General features: G+C 53.2%; 1 protein-coding gene across 1 annotated transcript in view; it reads left to right on the top strand.

Moving 5' to 3' along the window:
• Nucleotides 1–17,270, top strand: part of Tgm2 (transglutaminase 2) — a 29,352-nt gene extending 12,082 nt beyond the window's left edge. Inside the window, exons 5-13 of the mRNA XM_075962854.1 lie at nucleotides 1,629–1,757; nucleotides 2,652–2,829; nucleotides 4,864–4,999; nucleotides 5,589–5,692; nucleotides 6,900–7,142; nucleotides 8,675–8,944; nucleotides 13,286–13,446; nucleotides 14,765–14,901; nucleotides 15,699–17,270. Of these exons, the coding sequence (XP_075818969.1) occupies nucleotides 1,629–1,757; nucleotides 2,652–2,829; nucleotides 4,864–4,999; nucleotides 5,589–5,692; nucleotides 6,900–7,142; nucleotides 8,675–8,944; nucleotides 13,286–13,446; nucleotides 14,765–14,901; nucleotides 15,699–15,849 (1,509 nt within the window). The 3' untranslated portion in view covers nucleotides 15,850–17,270. The remainder of the gene's footprint in view (nucleotides 1–1,628; nucleotides 1,758–2,651; nucleotides 2,830–4,863; nucleotides 5,000–5,588; nucleotides 5,693–6,899; nucleotides 7,143–8,674; nucleotides 8,945–13,285; nucleotides 13,447–14,764; nucleotides 14,902–15,698) is intronic.
• The last annotated feature ends 264 nt before the right edge of the window (nucleotides 17,271–17,534 follow it).

Genomic DNA, 17,534 nt, shown 5'->3' with positions numbered 1-17,534 from the left:
AGCCAGCCTGTGTTGGGGGAGCCGGAGATTTCAAGATGCGAGGGGGTTACAGAGTCACCAGTCCATCCTGTTAGAATGCAGGATGCCCATATAGCTGCAGGCCCAGAGAGGTCTAAGGCTTGCCTAAAGTCACACAGCAGAGTCAGCACCCATGGGCTCAGGGTGAAGGATGAGGAGAGTCTGGGGGGCAATGAAACCAGCTGGGGTTCTTAGAGGAGGAGGTAGTGAAGGACCCTTGATATAGTGATGGCACTCAGCAGGTATTCAGTGTGTGCTCAGCCAGTGCAAGGAAGTGGGCGAGGACCTTGTTGAGACAATAATTCCTAAGGAGAACCTCTCTCAGAGATACCTGAAAGCCGAAGCGGCCGAGCCACACCCAACTTTTGATAGACAGATCTGGGAGGGGCTGGAGTTTACCTTCTCAAGCTCTCCCAGGGGTGCTGATGCTGCTGTCCTGCTCAGAAACAAACAAGCCTACCACATAAGTGACTGAAAGTAATAATCATTTAACCAGGCCATGGCTCCTTACAAATGGAGACCAGCCATGGCAAAGCTGCGGAGTCCCGGCTGGGCTGGACTCAGACAGGGAGCTGGCTAACTATCTGCCCTGCTGTTTCCAGTTCCCAGGCAGGGCCGGTTCTGTAAACCCAGAAACTCATTTCCTTAACTACCCAGCCTCCAAGAAACCTCTCGATCCTGTAGAGAAAACTTAGAAAGCAGAACCATGGCACCCGGCCGCTGGTGCATTGTGGGGTCTCTGAGGGTGGAGCTCATCTTGCAGCCTCTGGATCTAAGTCTGAAGTTCAGACCCTCCTTGGGTGGAGCAGAGTCCTCCTGTATGCCTCAGGGTCATGCTGACCACAGCTTCCTCCTGAGGGATCGTAGCAGCAGAGATCCCTACCCAGCACAGGCAGCCTGGCTGTGGGAGTAAGTGAGCCGTGTCTCCGTGACGCATAAACCACAAATCAGTCTCAGCTTCCAGGGCTTTGCGTTCTCTTCTCAGGAACAGGGTCACATCTCTGCTTTGACCTTCGTGGTTCTCCTTTGCCGAGACTTAACGGAGAGGAAGCCTCATTGTCCATGGTGATCGGGGAGGGCTTCTAGAAATAGGAAGCGTTTGAGCTGGGCTTTGAAGAGCAAGTAAGAGTTTGCCATACGAGAGTCTAGCTCTGTGGGGAGAACTCAGAGGTGGGGAAAACTTAAATGCTGTCTGAGAAGGACATTGTGGGTAATGGAACCTCAAGAGGTGAGATGGGGAAAGTCCTGGTTGTAAGTATCTCCGGGCATCAGGCTGACGACAATAGACAAAAACAAGCCCTAGAGGGCTGTTCTGTCTCATAGAACAAGGCTTGATCCAGAACAGCACAAGATGAAGAGCAGAGGAAGGAAGGAGAACCCTTGAGGTGCCAGATGGGCATGCCCCTCCCCCTCTTCACACCCATGGTCCCCAGATGTCACACTGTTCCCTCCTCGGCCTTCAGCAGCTGGAGTCCTGGGACTGCCCAGAACCAGCTGGACGCCCATCTACTAGTGAGAGGGAGTGTGGTCCCTGCAGCTATGGGGTATAGGACAGCTTCCTGCAGAGGCTGGCATCCCAACTTCCTGTTCTATTGTTTGCTTGGGCACAGTTTGAAGATGGAATCCTAGAGACCTGCCTGATGCTCCTGGACGTGAACCCCAAATTCCTGAAGGACCGTGCCCGGGACTGCTCACGCCGCAAAAGTCCCATCTACGTGGGCCGGGTGGTGAGCGGCATGGTGAGTTTGAGGGTTCCGGCCGGCTGTTCCCTTCTGGGATGATGAGGCCGTGCTCTGTGTTGAGGATAATGAGGACTTGGGAGCAGAGATAAGTCTCGGCAAAAGAAGTTTAGAAAGCTTTACACAAACAAGGTTCCCAATGTAGTCATTCACCCAGAAAATGTTGACTAACGGCCACTAATGTCCTGGGCACTAGGGCAGAGCTGGGTCCCAACTGTGTGTAGCTCTAAATCCCATAATACTCTATTCCAGTGGGTGAGAGGAGGCAGACACTAGTGGAAACATGAGGAATGAGTGCACACGCATCGATCAAGATGTGCGGGCTGGGGGGTTTGGGCGAGCGAGTGACCGAGCACAGGGTCTCACCACAGGGCGGGCTGAGGGGCCTCCCTCTGGTGTGGTCCCAAGAGCTCAGGAAAAGATACACAGCCTGTGCTGAGGGCATGAAGAGAAGCCTGAATAGAGTGAGCAAGGGGAGCGAGTGGGTGCAGAAAGGGCTGGGTGGGCAGGGCCAGAGCACCCAGAGTCATGGGCTATGGACCAGAGGTTGGATTCTGTTCTGCAAGCAGTGGATTCTTGAGAGACATGTGGAGCCAGTGTGGGTGTTTGGGAAACTCAGTCACATCATGACCCTGGATTCACAAGGCAGGTTCAGGCCCTGCTGAATCAGATCCTTGACCATGGCTTTGTTAGGTCTTCCTCTCTGTCTCCTGAGCCCTTGGCTGCACCCCCAGTTATCCCTAACATCCCATCTGGTGCGCCATGGCACACTGCATCTTCAACCCTTCCTCCTAGGGTGACCTGACTTTGATCCCTTGCTCTATGCCTACTCCTCCTGACCTACCCTCCTCCCTGACCCAGACTTTGCCTCCCATGATGCTCTCTTGATTGCAGGTCAATTGCAATGATGACCAGGGTGTACTTCTGGGCCGATGGGACAACAATTATGGGGATGGTATCAGTCCCATGGCCTGGATTGGCAGCGTGGACATCCTGCGGCGCTGGAGGGAACATGGCTGTCAGCAAGTGAAGTACGGGCAATGCTGGGTGTTTGCGGCTGTAGCCTGCACAGGTAAGCTGCGGCTGGGTAGCCTGGGACCAGTCTCAGCCTCCGGTAGCCCATGGGGACACAGGGAGACCTGATGTCAGTACTGTTTCTGCCCTTAAGATACTGTGTGGCCTGGAGACTGTAGCAACTCATTAGTCCCTTTCCTGTTTCTCTTTTTCCCATGGATTCCATATGCTAACCCTTTCTCTAGGACCTAAGACCCCTTCCCTCCAAGGGACCTCCTAAAGTCTCCTAGAGAGATCCCATACCCCAGCCTCCTACCTAGGTGCCTTTGTCTCTGTATATGGCCACCTTCCAGACTGGTATGTAAAGAGACAAGGAAACCCTCAGTAAAGTTCACAGCTCAGAGACCCAGGGAGCAATGTTTAGTCTAACTTTCCAGTCTCCAGATGGATTTGGGCTAGAGAATCAGTGTCTCCAAGCCTCAGTTTCCCCACATGAGAAATAGAGGCAATAGTGATAAACTGATCACAGGGAATTCTGAGACAGTGCCACTCAGCTGAGTCTTCAAGCCAAGAACAGTTTGGCCTGGGGTCCCAGGGCATCTTGGTGGCCCCCTGGGTATTTTATCAGTGCCCGGCCCTCAGCAGTACCAACCACATTGACGTTTGCCCTGGAGGACGTGTGACACACTGGCTGTCCGATAGTACCTCCCAGTGCTGCTCTGGGCACCAGGCAGAAGAGACTGCCACACCCATGTCTTCTCCCAATCACCACATCCTAGCAAGCTGCTATTATAGGCTCCTCTTCCCCAGTGGGAAGTGGAAAGAGAGGAAGTGACTTGCCCAAGGTCACACTGCTGGCTCAGGGCACAGTCTGGCCCTGAGCCAGGTACGTGTGACTCTGGGGAAACCCCAAGTCCTTAGACTGTGGAGATGAGGTCTTTCGGGACACTGTCCCAGGAACAGGAAGGGTGCTGACTCCATGACAGCAACCAGGCAACCTGGAGGCACACTGCATATAGAACAAGGCCAGGGCTTACAGCAGCTTCAGCTGAGGCTGCAGGAACCAGGCAAGAGGTAGCAGGTCACTTCTGTCCCTCCCCCTCCAAACACTTCTGTGTCTCCAGGGCCATCTGGGAAGCTCTTTCACAAGCTAATGTAGGGCAAAGGGCAAAGGCCACACCCAGCCTCCCCCTTCAAAGATTCTAAGTCAATCAAAACGAAAAGTAAGGCACAAGTCCCATGACTGGCTCTCTAGGTGAACTTTTGGTCTGGCTTTATCTCTTAGATCTCTTACATTCTTTTTCCCACCCCGGGAACCCATCCCTTTTACAGTAAGGGCTGAGTGTGTCTCAGGGTTACCCTGCCTGCCTAGTGGGTCCAAGGCACTTGCAAAGAAACAAGAGGTGGGGCTGTAGCTCAGTTGGTAGAATACCTAGCATATATGAGACCCTGGTTGGCACCCCACCTCCACATTAATGGGCGTTATAGTGAATGCCCGCAATCTCAGAACACAGGAGATGGTGGCAGGAGGATCGAGAACAGAAATTCAAAGTTCAAGAATTCAAAGTAACCCTTGACTATGCAGATAGGCCAAGCAGGTTACAAGAGACCCTGTCCCGAAATAAATAAAGTGGGGAGGGGCATTCATGATTCTTGTCCTCCTCTTTGTGTTGAGCCTGTGGAGTTGAGCTTAGCCTACCCGCAGTACTTAGCACCTTGCTCCGCCCCCTGCTGTTCTAGACCAGGTCTGACCCCCCTCACCATCTGCCCTTTGCTCCCAGGGCTGTCATGCCAGAGGGTACTGGAGGTCAGTGTGGCTGGAGTAAGATGTGTAAGGAGATGACCAGGGCTCAGGGGCCACACCAAAGATTGTATTTCAAAATCACGACAGAGGAACATAGCATGGGGTGACCAGCCAGGCAGGCGTCATTGCCAGGCAAGAGTTGCTGGTGCATAATCTCACCACATGGTCAGTGGGCCCATCGTCCGCTGGGGTATAGATGGGCCTGTGGAAGCCCGAGCAGGGTAGCTTTGTCCGGAGCCTCAGCAACATTGTGGACTCTTCTTCACCTCCCCACTGCCCAACCTCCAGTGCTGCGGTGCCTCGGCATCCCCACCAGAGTGGTGACCAACTACTACTCAGCCCACGACCAGAACAGCAACCTGCTCATTGAGTACTACCGGAATGAGTTTGGGGAGCTGGAGAGTGGCAAGAGCGAGATGATCTGGTGAGCGGCCTGCTGTGAGGCTGGCAGGGGAAACCTGTGCAGCTTCTTAGGACAGGCTGTATACCAAGAACTGGACCTTGATGGCTGAACGGGAATGGGCAGGGGAACTGGCCTGGAGAAAACTGGGTGGAGGCTGAGAGGCAGGAAGCCCACCATAGATGGCCCTGCAAGAGATGGCCGGAGGAACTGGGAGGGGGTGGGGGTCTGGAATGTGAGTTGGGATCCTGGCAGGCTTCCAGGTCTGCTATCAGCTTCAGGGTAGGTGAGGACTGAGCCATCCCTATAGGCCAGGATTGGAGTAGGGAGCTGGAGCTGAGGTGCTCAGGGGGTGGAGAGGGGCCTGGACCAGGCAGGGAGTGAGGGCAAAGAAGGAGAGGTTAGGCAGCCAGACCTGGAGGAGAAGAAAGGGTTCCGAGATTGTGGAAGGTCAGGGGACAAGAAGGAGTCTCCACTAAAGAACTTGCTACTGAGACAGCTCCAGGGGAGGCCAGAGAGGTGGGTTCAGGGCTTCCCGGTCTCCCATAGGCCGTGATGAGTAGGGTCCTTGGGAGTGACTGGAAAACTGTCCCCTGCCTCTGTCCCCACCTAGGAACTTCCACTGCTGGGTGGAGTCCTGGATGACCAGGCCGGACCTGACGCCGGGCTACGAGGGGTGGCAGGCCATTGACCCCACACCGCAGGAGAAGAGCGAAGGTTAGTAGGGAGAGCATTCCTGAGAGGGGAGCTGGGATGGAGGAGCTGCAGCATGGTGGAGCCGAGATGCCAGCCGGAGGCCAGCAATGGCGCGGCAGCACTTCATCTGTGAGATCGGCACACCCCTTGTGCAGGAGGCAAATGCCAACGAGCACAAAGAAAAAGCAACATCTTCCCCTCCCAAAAGAGCCTCGCCAATTGCTTTCAGCAATCCCAAATATGACGTTTGTATGTGTGAGACAGACACACAGCACCAATGCAAGGTCTGACAAAAGGCATGGAAATCCCCTCGGAATATTTTTTAAATGCACAGAATCCAAGGCATGGGGATACAAAGACTATCAAAGTTCTAGAAAGTTCTAGAAAACCCCCTTTATGGCATCGTAACACTTGATCCTTACAGAGCGAGTTCTAGGGCTGGGGCCCCTGTATGTGACAGCTCCTGCTATCTGGGACAACTGCAAGGTCATGGGGAATGTCTGTGGTTCTTATTGTGGCAGTTTGTAACTGCCCCATGCTTCGCTGCTTGATTTTGTCATTAGAGGACAAGCTGTTGAAGTTCTGTAAGATAAAGATGTCATTTTTCTACACCTAAAGTCACCGGACCTTTAGGTTCTATTAGAAGCTGGGCAGGGACTGAAGAGCGTCAGTGTTAGGTGGCCTTTTGTAGCCTTGTCCATATCCCAGTGTGACATCCTGTGTTTTTATTTGCTGTGACAATGTCCCATTTCAGGACGTGACAGAATATCCCCACCCATCTCTAGCCCCTAACACATTCTGCATTGGCTGAGGCCAAACTGTCATGGGCGCTGATTTCCACTCAATGTACCCAGTTGGTGGGAGTGAGACCTGGCCTCCTGATGCTCTGAAGATGCCTTAGGGCGCATCTCTGTTTGTCTTATCAAAGACTGTGGAGCTTCATACATAGTAGCTTTACCTTTGTGGTTCATGGACCATCATCAGGCGGGTGCAGACAGAACTCCACAGTGAAATGCAGCTAAAGAAGAGACCAACTTGCCCAAGGTCACACAGCTAACAGGAGGCCGAGCTCGGACTTCAATGCCAACCCCAGATGCATTCTGGGAAAGACCTCCCTGGTCAAAGAGTTGTCTGGTCCTGAGAGTTTCTGCTCACGTGGGGCAATCATGGAGGGGTCAGGTGTCACTCTCTGTATAGCTCTGCCCACTTCTCCCCTTATCCCAAACAGGGACCTACTGCTGTGGCCCAGTCTCAGTGCGGGCCATCAAGGAGGGTGACCTGAGCACCAAGTACGACGCACCCTTTGTGTTCGCCGAGGTCAACGCTGACGTGGTGGACTGGATCCGGCAGGAAGATGGGTCTGTGCACAAGTCCATCAATCGCTCCTTGATCGTGGGGCAGAAGATCAGCACTAAGAGCGTGGGCCGTGACGAGCGGGAGGACATCACCCACACCTACAAGTACCCAGAAGGTAGGTGTCCGCACTCTCAGAGCCTTTAACCTAGCCGTGCCGATGAGCAGCTAATTTTACTAGCCCGTCAGCCTTGTTATACGTGTGTACATCTCTAGCTCCCCGAGACTAGGCTTACAGACATGCGCTACCGTGCCTGGTTCTTACAAGGGTGCCAAGGATCTGAAGTGAGCTGACCCATGCCCCCACCTTTGTCCCCCTGGTTTATAAGCCTCATTTTTCCTTGATCTGAGTCTCCATAAAACTGGAGAGCATAGCCGCTAAGTAGGAGAGACATGGATCTCAGGAGGGAAAGTGGTATGTCTATGTTGGTTTACCGTACTAATGGGGTGCATTGGGGCAGGGTCTTTAGCTGTACACAGACGATTGTTACAGTGTATCCGTGCCAGAAAAACTTGCAGTCCAGGGAGGCCATGAGGTGCATTCCTAGAAACCTGACAGTAACAGGTTCAATCCCACCTAGAGGGCAGCATCTTTTTCTCGCTACTGGAGAATCAGTAAGGAAAAGGCTTTGCAAGACTGCGTGCACCCACCAGCCCACTCAGTACCAAGTCTCACTGTGTGCCAGCCTCCGTGACACTAACGGAGCTGACTGAAAGATTGTAATCTTTGCACTGCCTGGCCCTCGCTGAGTCCAGGGCTGCCTGGGGTTAGTACTGTATGGACATGCTCTAGCTGGAAAGGAGAAGACAGAAGAAAACATGCTTCCTCTAGCCTTCAGAAGGTTCAGGGCTGGTAGAGCGATAGAAAAACAGGTGTGGAGCTGGAGGGGTGGCTTTGCTGCTCTTACAAGAACATGGCTTGGTTCCCAGCACCTCCGAAGTGCCAGCACCCCACACACAGTGGCTCACAACCATTGGTAATTCCAGTTTCATGAAATCCGACCCCCCCCCCGGCCTCCATGGGCACCAGACATGCATGTGGTTCACATACATATATGCAGATAAGCACCCATACACATGCAATAAATCTTTAAAAAATGAAGAATAGATATGTACCCAACAACACGGGGAAGAAAAAGAAAGGGAACACAGGGGAGAGGTGAGTGGAACACAGAGGAAGACTCAGTGAGGAAGAGGAGGGAAGGGCAGTCAGGCGGAGTAGTCCCGGTCCAAACAAACCGCTGTGTCCCTGTTTCCTGTGCACCAGCCACTGTCACAGCTCTGAATGTGGCACGGAGATTATATATATATATATATATATATATATATATATATATATATATATCCTTGATTCTTGGTCTGCTGAGGGGTGGGGGGCTGGTAAACACCTGAACGGAAAACAACCGAGGAAGCAGTGGTAAGAAAAGCTTTCTTGGCGGAGGAGTAGCGTAAGGCTGGATCTTGAGGGTAGTATAGGAGTTCAGCTGTGGAGATGAGATACAACTGCCTCCTCCTGGCACAGAATTGTAGAGAAGAGATTGGTTCCCTTGGACTGCCAGGATCACCCGGACTCTGAAAAGCCAGCTTGCCCTGTCCCAACCCTCTCCCATTGTTGCGGATCAGGTCAGAGTTCTCTTCCCTGTTGTGCAGGGTCGCCCGAGGAGAGAGAAGCCTTCACCAGGGCCAACCACCTGAACAAACTGGCCGAGAAGGAGGAGACGGGGGTGTCCATGCGGATCCGCGTGGGCGAGAGCATGAGCATGGGCAACGACTTTGACGTGTTCGCCCACATCGGCAATGACACCTCCGAGACCCGTGACTGTCGCCTCCTGCTCTGCGCCCGCACTGTCAGCTACAACGGGGTGCTGGGGCCCGAGTGCGGTGTTGAGAACCTCAGCCTGACCCTGGACCCCTACTCTGGTAAGGCTCTGCCTGCCCAGAGCATCCAGTACTTCACGTGTGCACCTCACCTCCCAGACCCTTAGCCAGGCATCATGGGGGCCAAGCCCGTGCTAAGCACTTCCATAGTACCGTGGTGTTTAAGCGTGCGCGTGTGCGTATGCGTGCGCGTGCGTGCGCGCGTGCAGGCGCGAGTGTGTGCGTGTGTAAGCCAGACGGCACCACAGTGTCATCCCTCAGGAACCATCCACCTTTTTTTGTATATGACAGGCTCTCTCACTGGTCAGCTAGTCCCAGGGGTCTGTTTGTCCCTTCTTGCCAGCACTGCAATTACAAGCCAGGCTCTGCCCACGCCCCCCTCCCCGCCGCCCTGATTCTCCTCTGACACCCTCCCCAGACCCCCCCCAAACCCCACTTGGGTTCTCATGCTTGCAAGGCAAGCACTTTGCTAACTGAGTGGTCTCCCTAGCCTCCCAGCATGCTTAATTCTTATAGCCAAAAGAGAAGTGGGGGCCGGCATGATGGAGCACTCCTGTAATCCCAGATATCTGGTGGCTGAGGCACGAAGATTGAGAATCTGAGGCCAACCTGGGCCATATAGTGAAATCTTGTCTCAAGAAAAAATAGTGATGTCGAGGGGGGCAGATGTAGATTCCATCCTGCACCCATTTTCTAGATGAAGAGATGGAGGCACACAGTGGTCAAGCCTGGGGTTCGAGCCTGTCTTGTTTCATGGCATCTTCCCATGACCCTGCTGGCTTTCCCAGCCACTGTGCTCCTCTGCCACAGCCAATTCCCTTCCTCGGTGCTCTCCTAAAATTGTTCTGGACCCTGAGGTCACACGCTGAGCTAGCCCAGTGCCAGGACACAGTCCCGCTCCCTAGCCCATTCACCATTGGCCAGTGTGGACTTCGTGTACTGTTGGACCATCAACACTTGGTCATGGGGAGCAGTGTGACCTGGAGAAGGGGCGGCCAAGCTGTTACTCTCCGTGCTCCCACTCCTGCCTGCACTCAGAGTGCTTCCGGCTCTTTAGCCAGCACTGTCAAGGCCAGCTTTCCTGGACAGACAGGCCTGTGTTTGGGACCAGCTCTTGACTCTCAGGCCTGGAAAATCCCCTTAGCCTGGGCCAGGGTCCCAGCACTGACACTACAGAAAGATGCATTCTGAAGCCAGCTGGACCTGCGGGGCGTTTGCCTCTGCCACCTTCACAGCACACGATGTACAGACTGGCCAGGTGACCATGCCCATCATCTGATGGACAGCTTCGGGGACTCAGTGCAGATGTGAGTCACTGTGGCCAGGACCTGGTGCCACGCTTCTGCTTCAGTATGAGACCCAGAGCGACTGAGAGGCTGGGTCTTTCGTTACCCCTAGGGTGGCACGAGGCAGTATCAGCTCAGGGTATCTCTGCGAGCCTTGATGGCATGGGAAGAACACAAGTGACCCCTCTCTGACTAGATCCCAAGTGAAAGGCAGGGCTTCATCACCATGGCTATGTAAGGTAGCCTGGATCCCCATATTCTAGTTGCCACCACCTGTGCTGTTGCTCTGGGCAGTTCTCTTCCCAGTTAGACCATAGGCTCCCATTTTGAGGCCCTGCAGGCAGTACCACTCACTTGAGCCTTTTATGAGCTACCCTGAGGGAGGCAGTGATGAACCCCGGCCAAGACCTTACTCCCAGCTGCGGAATCACCTCTGCCCCACAGATAACATCAGAGCGCTTGCATTGTGCTGCAGGAGCTCCGGTTGGGCCCACCGTGCAGTTGAGGATGTTCTGCCTGCCAGGAATCCATGAGGGACAGCCCAGGGAACAGGGAGGACAGGGCAGGGGCTCTGTGTGCTGGGCTCTGGCTGGAAGGCATAGCTAGTCCAACATGGCCTGTTGGGGCTTCCAAATCCAAGGAGCACCTGGCTGATTCTTCTCCCTTTTTGGCAGTTGCTGACGCTTATTGCTCTTTGATGATATGATCTGGGGACTTCCATGTGCTAATGGACAGGAAACCAGGCCCAGGACAGTTGAATGGAGTCCAGTTGTCCCAGCCTGGCTGCAGCCCAGTTGCTCTCCCCCTCCTCCACCCTGCTCTCTCTCTCTCCTTCCTCAGCCACCAGTAGGTCAGGAAAGCAGTCAGTGTGCCTCACTGACCATCCCCAGGGGACCTTCTAGAACAGGGCATAGTGTCCAAGGGAGGACTGAGGCTGACAACATTTAGTTTCTCCTCCCAGCAAGCATTTGGCCTGAGGCTAAGGCCTGGTCACTGATCTGTGAACACTGGCTCTCCAGGACCTGCCCTGGCCTGGCCTGGCCTTCTGGCAAAGCCAACAATTATGGCCACATCTTCCTAATGTCCAGTGCTTCCTCTTTCTATTTTGCCCCCAGGGTTGAGCTGTTCATTCCACATTTTTGTCTTCATGGGCACAGAGCTTGGATCCCCAATCATGTCATTGGGCTGGAATAGGTCCCTCTGGGGATGATGCACCTGGGAGGGCCACCCACTGCCTAGCTTTCTAAAGCCTGCACCACCTGCTGCTTGAGCCAACAATAAGCAGGCCACGGCCCCCCAGCTTTGTCAATCCTCCAGCTGACCTGAGCAGCCGTCCCCTGGTAGGAGTTGAGCCGTGCTAATTTGTCCTTGGCTTCCCAGGCCTAGTGAGTCCCCTCATTATCAATTAGCCCTGGCCCCCATGACGTGAACATTCTGCCAGAGTGCAGTAAGCAAGACTTTATTGGCTTGATTTATATTTATTGTGGTGTTAGTTTGCTATAAATAATGTTGAAGATCTTCTCTTAGCAAAAGATGATAGTGATGATGGTGGTGATGGTGGTGATTATGATCATGATGGTGATTATAGTGGTGGTGGTGATGGTGGTGATGATGATCATGATGGTGATTATAGTGGTGGTGGTGATTGTGGTGATGATGATCATGATGGTGATTATAGTGGTGGTGGTGATTGTGGTGATAATGGTGGTAATGATGAAGATAGTGATGATGATGATGGTGGTGGTGATGATGATGATGGTGATAATGGTGGTAATGATGAAGATAGTGATGATGATGGTGGTGATGATGGTGGTGGTGATGATGGTGGTGGTGATGATGGTGGTGATGATGAAGATAGTGATGATGATGGTGGTGATGATGGTGGTGGTGATGATGGTGGTGATGATGAAGATAGTGATGATGATGGTGGTAATGATGAAGATAGTGATGATGGTGGTGGTGATGATGGTGGTGATGATGGTGGTGATGATGGTGGTGATGATGGTGGTGATGATGAAGATAGTGATGATGATGATGGTGATAATGGTGGTGATGATGAAGATAGTGATGATGATGGTGGTAATGATGAAGATAGTGATGATGATGGTGGTGATGATGGTGGTGGTGATGATGGTGGTGATGATGGTGGTGGTGATGATGGTGGTGATGATGAAGATAGTGATGATGATGATGGTGATGATGATGATGGTGATGATGGTGGTGGTGGTAGTGCTGATGCTGCTGATGGGTATGGTAGTGATGATGAATTGATAGCAAAAGGGATTTATTTGCTCAGGGTCTCAGTAGATGAGGAGACAGAATGGGTTGTGCAAGCAGTAGATCCCAGCTCTGGGCTCCTTTCTCCAAACCTTCCTGTGTCCTACAGAATCCTATTGCCCTCAGGCCTCCATTTTCTTGCCAGAAAAAAAAATGAGATTAAGCCCACCCTCGGTCCCTTGGTTGTGTGCCATTGTTAAGGTCAGAGCTCTGCCCTGTATATGCTAGTGACCCTGGAACAGACAGAGTGGTCATCGTCCTGGGCTCACACAGCCAGTTGGTGAGTGCTTGCTGGCAGAGGCATGTCTTCATCTGTAAAATGGGTCAAGGCTGTGGGCCCAGTGGGGAGTGAGTTCATCTTCAGGGGACAGGTGATGCTTGGGCTCCGGTTCAGGTGCCTGGGTGGCATGTTCAGTGTGTGATGATGCATGACAATGCCATTTTACTTGCCCAAGCCTTGGTTTCCTTGCGTGTAAGCCAGGTGATGATCCAAACACAACCACGCTTGGGTTGTCAAGAAGGTAAAATGGGAGGCATTGGGAGAGGCATGGTGCCTCCCTGTCTCATTCTGGAAACCCTTCCTACCCTCCTAAGTACCCATACTGCCCAGATACTATTAATAGGTCCCAGAAGGTCATCAGCTAGAAGGAACAGAGGCAAACTAGAAACACAATTCAGTGACGGAATGCTTGCTTGGCACGCATGAGACAGACTCTGGGTTCTGTCCCAGTGTGGTGGTGCATGTCTGTAATCTCGGCGGTTGGTTGGATCCAGCCCTCACAACTCACACATCACATCGCCCCTCTCTCCCTCATTACAGAGAACAGCATCCCCCTTCGCATCCTCTACGAGAAGTACAATGAGTACCTGACAGAATCAAACCTCATCAAGGTGCGGGGTCTCCTTGTCGAGCCAGCTTCCAACAGCTATGTGCTGGCCGAGAGAGACATCTACCTGGAGAATCCGGAAATCAAGATCCGGGTAAGGAGCGGACAGGGCCCCAGAACAGGGTTAGGGAGACGGCAGCCTGCATCCATGCATACGCCTGCTTCCAGGCAGCCTGGAGCCCTTCTGTGTTTCAGGATCCTTGTAAAAGCAGAGTATCATAAAGATAAGAGAATGCAGGACTGGAGCTTCTGGGAAGGGCTTCTAGAGTCCTGGGGTCATGGGACTGTTGGGAATCTAGGACCCAGGTATCCTTAAAAGATCAGTGTACCCACCTTGGTGATACTGCTGGGGCCAGAAAAGGGTGACAAGCATGGTGACCCAGGCTTCTGCCTGGGTGGTGCCAAAGGTGCTAATTCACCCTTTGAGCCCCAGTTCGCTCCTCTGTGGGACCCAGTCAATGCTGGCACTTAGATGCTGTGAGAATCCAAGTAAGGCCACAGGAAATATCTAGGGTGTGCCCTGCATGTTTGGAGACTTGGTAAAAGCCGACTGCACCATCACCGCCATCTTCCTCCAAGCCCTCTTCTGAGGTACCCCTGAGCCCCAGACTCAGTTACACTAGAGTACCTTGTAGTCATGGGCCAGGGTCTGCTGAGTGCTACACACCTTAGCTCACCTGTTCTGAAGAACTGGCAACTTTTGCAGAGCTCAGAGAGGGCCCGGTATCACACAGTAGAGAAGAGCAGGGTCAGTAAGCTCCAGTCCTGACCTCTCAACTTCAAATTCTGGGAAGCAGGAGACCCTTCACACACACCCAGGTTCATGGAGGAGCTGTTGAAATAGGAGCGGCAGGCTACTTCCCTGGCACCTGGCCGGCCGCACAGCTAGCTTTACCCGAAATAATTACACAGAAACTGTATTCTTTTAAACACCGCTTGGCCCATTTCTATCTAGCCTCTTCTAGGCTAGCTCTCACACCTGGACTAGCCCATTTCTAATAATCTGCTGTAGCCCACGAGCTGGCTTACCAGGAATGATCTTAACCTGCATCTGCCTGGAGTGGGAGAATCATGGCGACTCACTGACTCAGCTTCTTTCTCCCAGCATTCTGTTCTGTTTACTCCACCCACCTATGTTTTAACCTATGAGGGCCAAGCAGTTTCTTTATTGCTTAACCAATGAAATCAACAGATTGATATATGACACTCCCACATCAAGGAGCCTCAGTAAAGCCCCCCGAAAGAGACCTGGGAGCAGCTATCATCTATGTTCTGCAGATAGGAAGCAGGCACCAAGATTTCTTCTGGGAGTGTCAGAGCTGAGAGCAGCTTCATTTAGCAAACATTGGGACGAATTCCGTAAGCATCCAGCCTGACTCCCTTGCCCTAACCTTCATCTGTTTCCTTTCCAGATGTTGGGGGAGCCCAAACAGAACCGCAAACTGGTGGCTGAGGTGTCTCTGAGGAACCCACTCTCGGAGTCCCTGAATGACTGCGTCTTCACTGTGGAGGGGGCTGGCCTGACCAAGGAGCATAAGTCTGTGGAAGTGTAAGTGCTGGGAACCCAAGTCTCAGAGGGGAGGAGGCTGGAGGAGCCAGGAGGCAAGGCCCTTGGCCCCAGCCCAGCCTGTAGCCCACTCCACTCATCTGCTCACCTGCGTCCCACCCACCCTAAACCCCAAGCCAGAGTACCCACAGGCAGCCTTTCAACTCTCACAGTGTGCTAACTGCTGGCCACACCAGCACACACCTGACCTGAGACACATGGGTCACAGTGTACCGTCTCCAGAGTCCTCACAGAACTCGATGCCCGCACATATGTCTATGTGTAAATGCACACACACATACTGTTTTTCTTTTCCGGTGCCATGTAACTCACACAGTCAAAACAAGTCAAGTGCACAATACACACGCACAATGCACACGATGTATTATCTCTCCTGAAGCCACTGAGCATGTCTGTGTTACCCCTCCCCCACCACCCACTGCCAGCACATGGGGCACACAACCACATATGATTGCCCATCAACAAGCAACATTCTTGCGCATGCCTATAGATACTTGTGCACGCGTGAACATATACTTATTGTCTCAAACACACCCAAACTTGTGTACACACTCAAAGGCATGCACACATGAGCACACACATACCACTCTAGGAGGTGTGTAACTCCTTACCAACTCTGTAGGTCCTGCAGAGGCCATCAGCAGGACCTGTCATGAATTCTGGCCTTAGTCTTAGTCTTCACTGAGGTTCTGGCCTAAGTCTCGTGTGTCTTCACTGGTATCACATGCTTCACGTGGCTGCCAGGCCTGTCTCCTTACTCTCTTTCTTTCTTTCTTCAGCTCAGACCCTGTGCCAGCAGGAGAAGTGGTCAAGGTGAGGGTCGACCTGTTCCCGACTGAAGTTGGCCTCCACAAGCTGGTGGTGAACTTCCAGTGTGACAAGCTGAAGTCTGTGAAGGGTTACCGGAACGTCATCATTGGCCCAGCCTAAGGGACCCCTTTACCCAGCTCCACCCCACCTGCTGCCAACCCTCAACTCAACCTGGTCTTAATCCCGAGATAACGAGCAACTTCAACCCTTCAGGCTGACATGGCTGCCTGGGGCTCTTGGGGGAGGAAATGTACTCCTGATCCATTCCGTTCCTCTGGTCTTATTCCCCATCTGTCCCCTTAGCTGTGAGGAATGTTCGGTGCCAACACAGTCGGAACCCTGGCCTTGGCAGACCAGAGCTAGGGGAAGAGGAGAGCCATTGCCAGCACCCTGTGTTGTTTGGACTGTCCCTAGATCCTCAGAGCAAGCACAAAGGGGTGGCAAGTCCACTGGCTCAATGAAGGAACCCAGCTGCCCTGGCCATTGGTCTCTCACCCCCAGTCCCGCCCAAAAGGGAACTACTCTGTGCTAGACACCGCAGGTTCTCACGGGGTCACCAGCCTGTTCAATGTCCACGAGAAAGTGCAGGGTGAAAACTGAGGCTGCCCATGCTGCGCTGTGCCAGTAGGCTGGCCACCACTTACAGGGCCAGTGGGTGAGCCTGGAAACAGGGCCTGCGCTGTCTGACGTGGACTCTAGTACTCTCACTGTGACATCAGCCCTGACCTGAGTGAGTCAGAGAGGTCATGTGGGACCAGTCTGGAAGAACACAGTTGGGGTGAGGAGGCAAGGAGAGGTCAGAGAGGCTGGGGAGCTGGGAGTCAGAGCCTAGGTCTGAGCCCCAAGGAGGGCCACACTTTGCCCTCCTCTTCTGGGCTTGATGCTCCTTCACCAGAGCAATGATTGGTGGTCCCACCTCCAGAGTCTCTTGGCCCTCTGCTTCTGAAACCCAGGCCCAGGGCACTCTGGGAAAGAGACAGCAGCCCCAGACCTGGATCCAGGCCATCCTGCTTCTCAGCTATGTCCGGATCCCTCGGATGCAGTCCTAGGACTACCTAGAAGCTGCCTTCACAGTGCCTAGACTAGACTTCAAAGGAGGAGTCTTAACTGTCCATGCTGGTCACTTCCCACCAGGGCCACGCCTCCACCGATCAGCCCTTCCTCCTCAGCCAGCACCCCCAGACACAGCACTTGTCTACAGAAAAGCATGGGAGCCTATGGGTCACCATCCCCTACTACCTCCCCATGGCTGGGCCCTCAAGCTGGAAGACTTCAGAGATGGAGGAGGTCTCGGGGTAAAGAGGTCAGAGGCTCTGGGACCCCCTGAAATCCCAGAGAGGAGCTCGGGAAGAATCACACAGATGCCTGTAACACGTTCTGCTTTACACAGAGAATTGCACCATGAGCCATGTATCTGCCCCATTCCCACACAGCTCTGCTTCTGTTGGTTCGTGCAAGCTTTGGGTTCCAGGCAGGAGTAGGCATGCTTTTGAAGCACGTGTGAGCACTGAAATAAAGATCTATTTTTCACATTCAAACAAGGTCTGCCCTTATCCTTTGGGAGCTTTTAAGGGGGTGGGTGGAGAGGCTCACTCACACCTGTGCCCACGCTTCATCACCCACGCTTTAACCCGGACCCACACTTTGCTGACTCTACCCACAAAGCCCTCCCACTAGCAGAGCCAGGACTTCCTGTGTTCCCCAGTGTCCTTCCCTCTCGTGCACCTCTTAGTTTCTGCATGCGGTTCCCTGTGCCTGGAGTCATCTGCTTGGCTTAACATGAAGGTCACCTTTGGTTGTGTGCT

Source organism: Microtus pennsylvanicus, chromosome 2 (genome assembly GCF_037038515.1).
Source record: "Microtus pennsylvanicus isolate mMicPen1 chromosome 2, mMicPen1.hap1, whole genome shotgun sequence".
Classification (NCBI taxonomy): domain Eukaryota; kingdom Metazoa; phylum Chordata; class Mammalia; order Rodentia; family Cricetidae; genus Microtus; species Microtus pennsylvanicus.
This window is presented reverse-complemented; position numbering and strand designations above follow the sequence as displayed.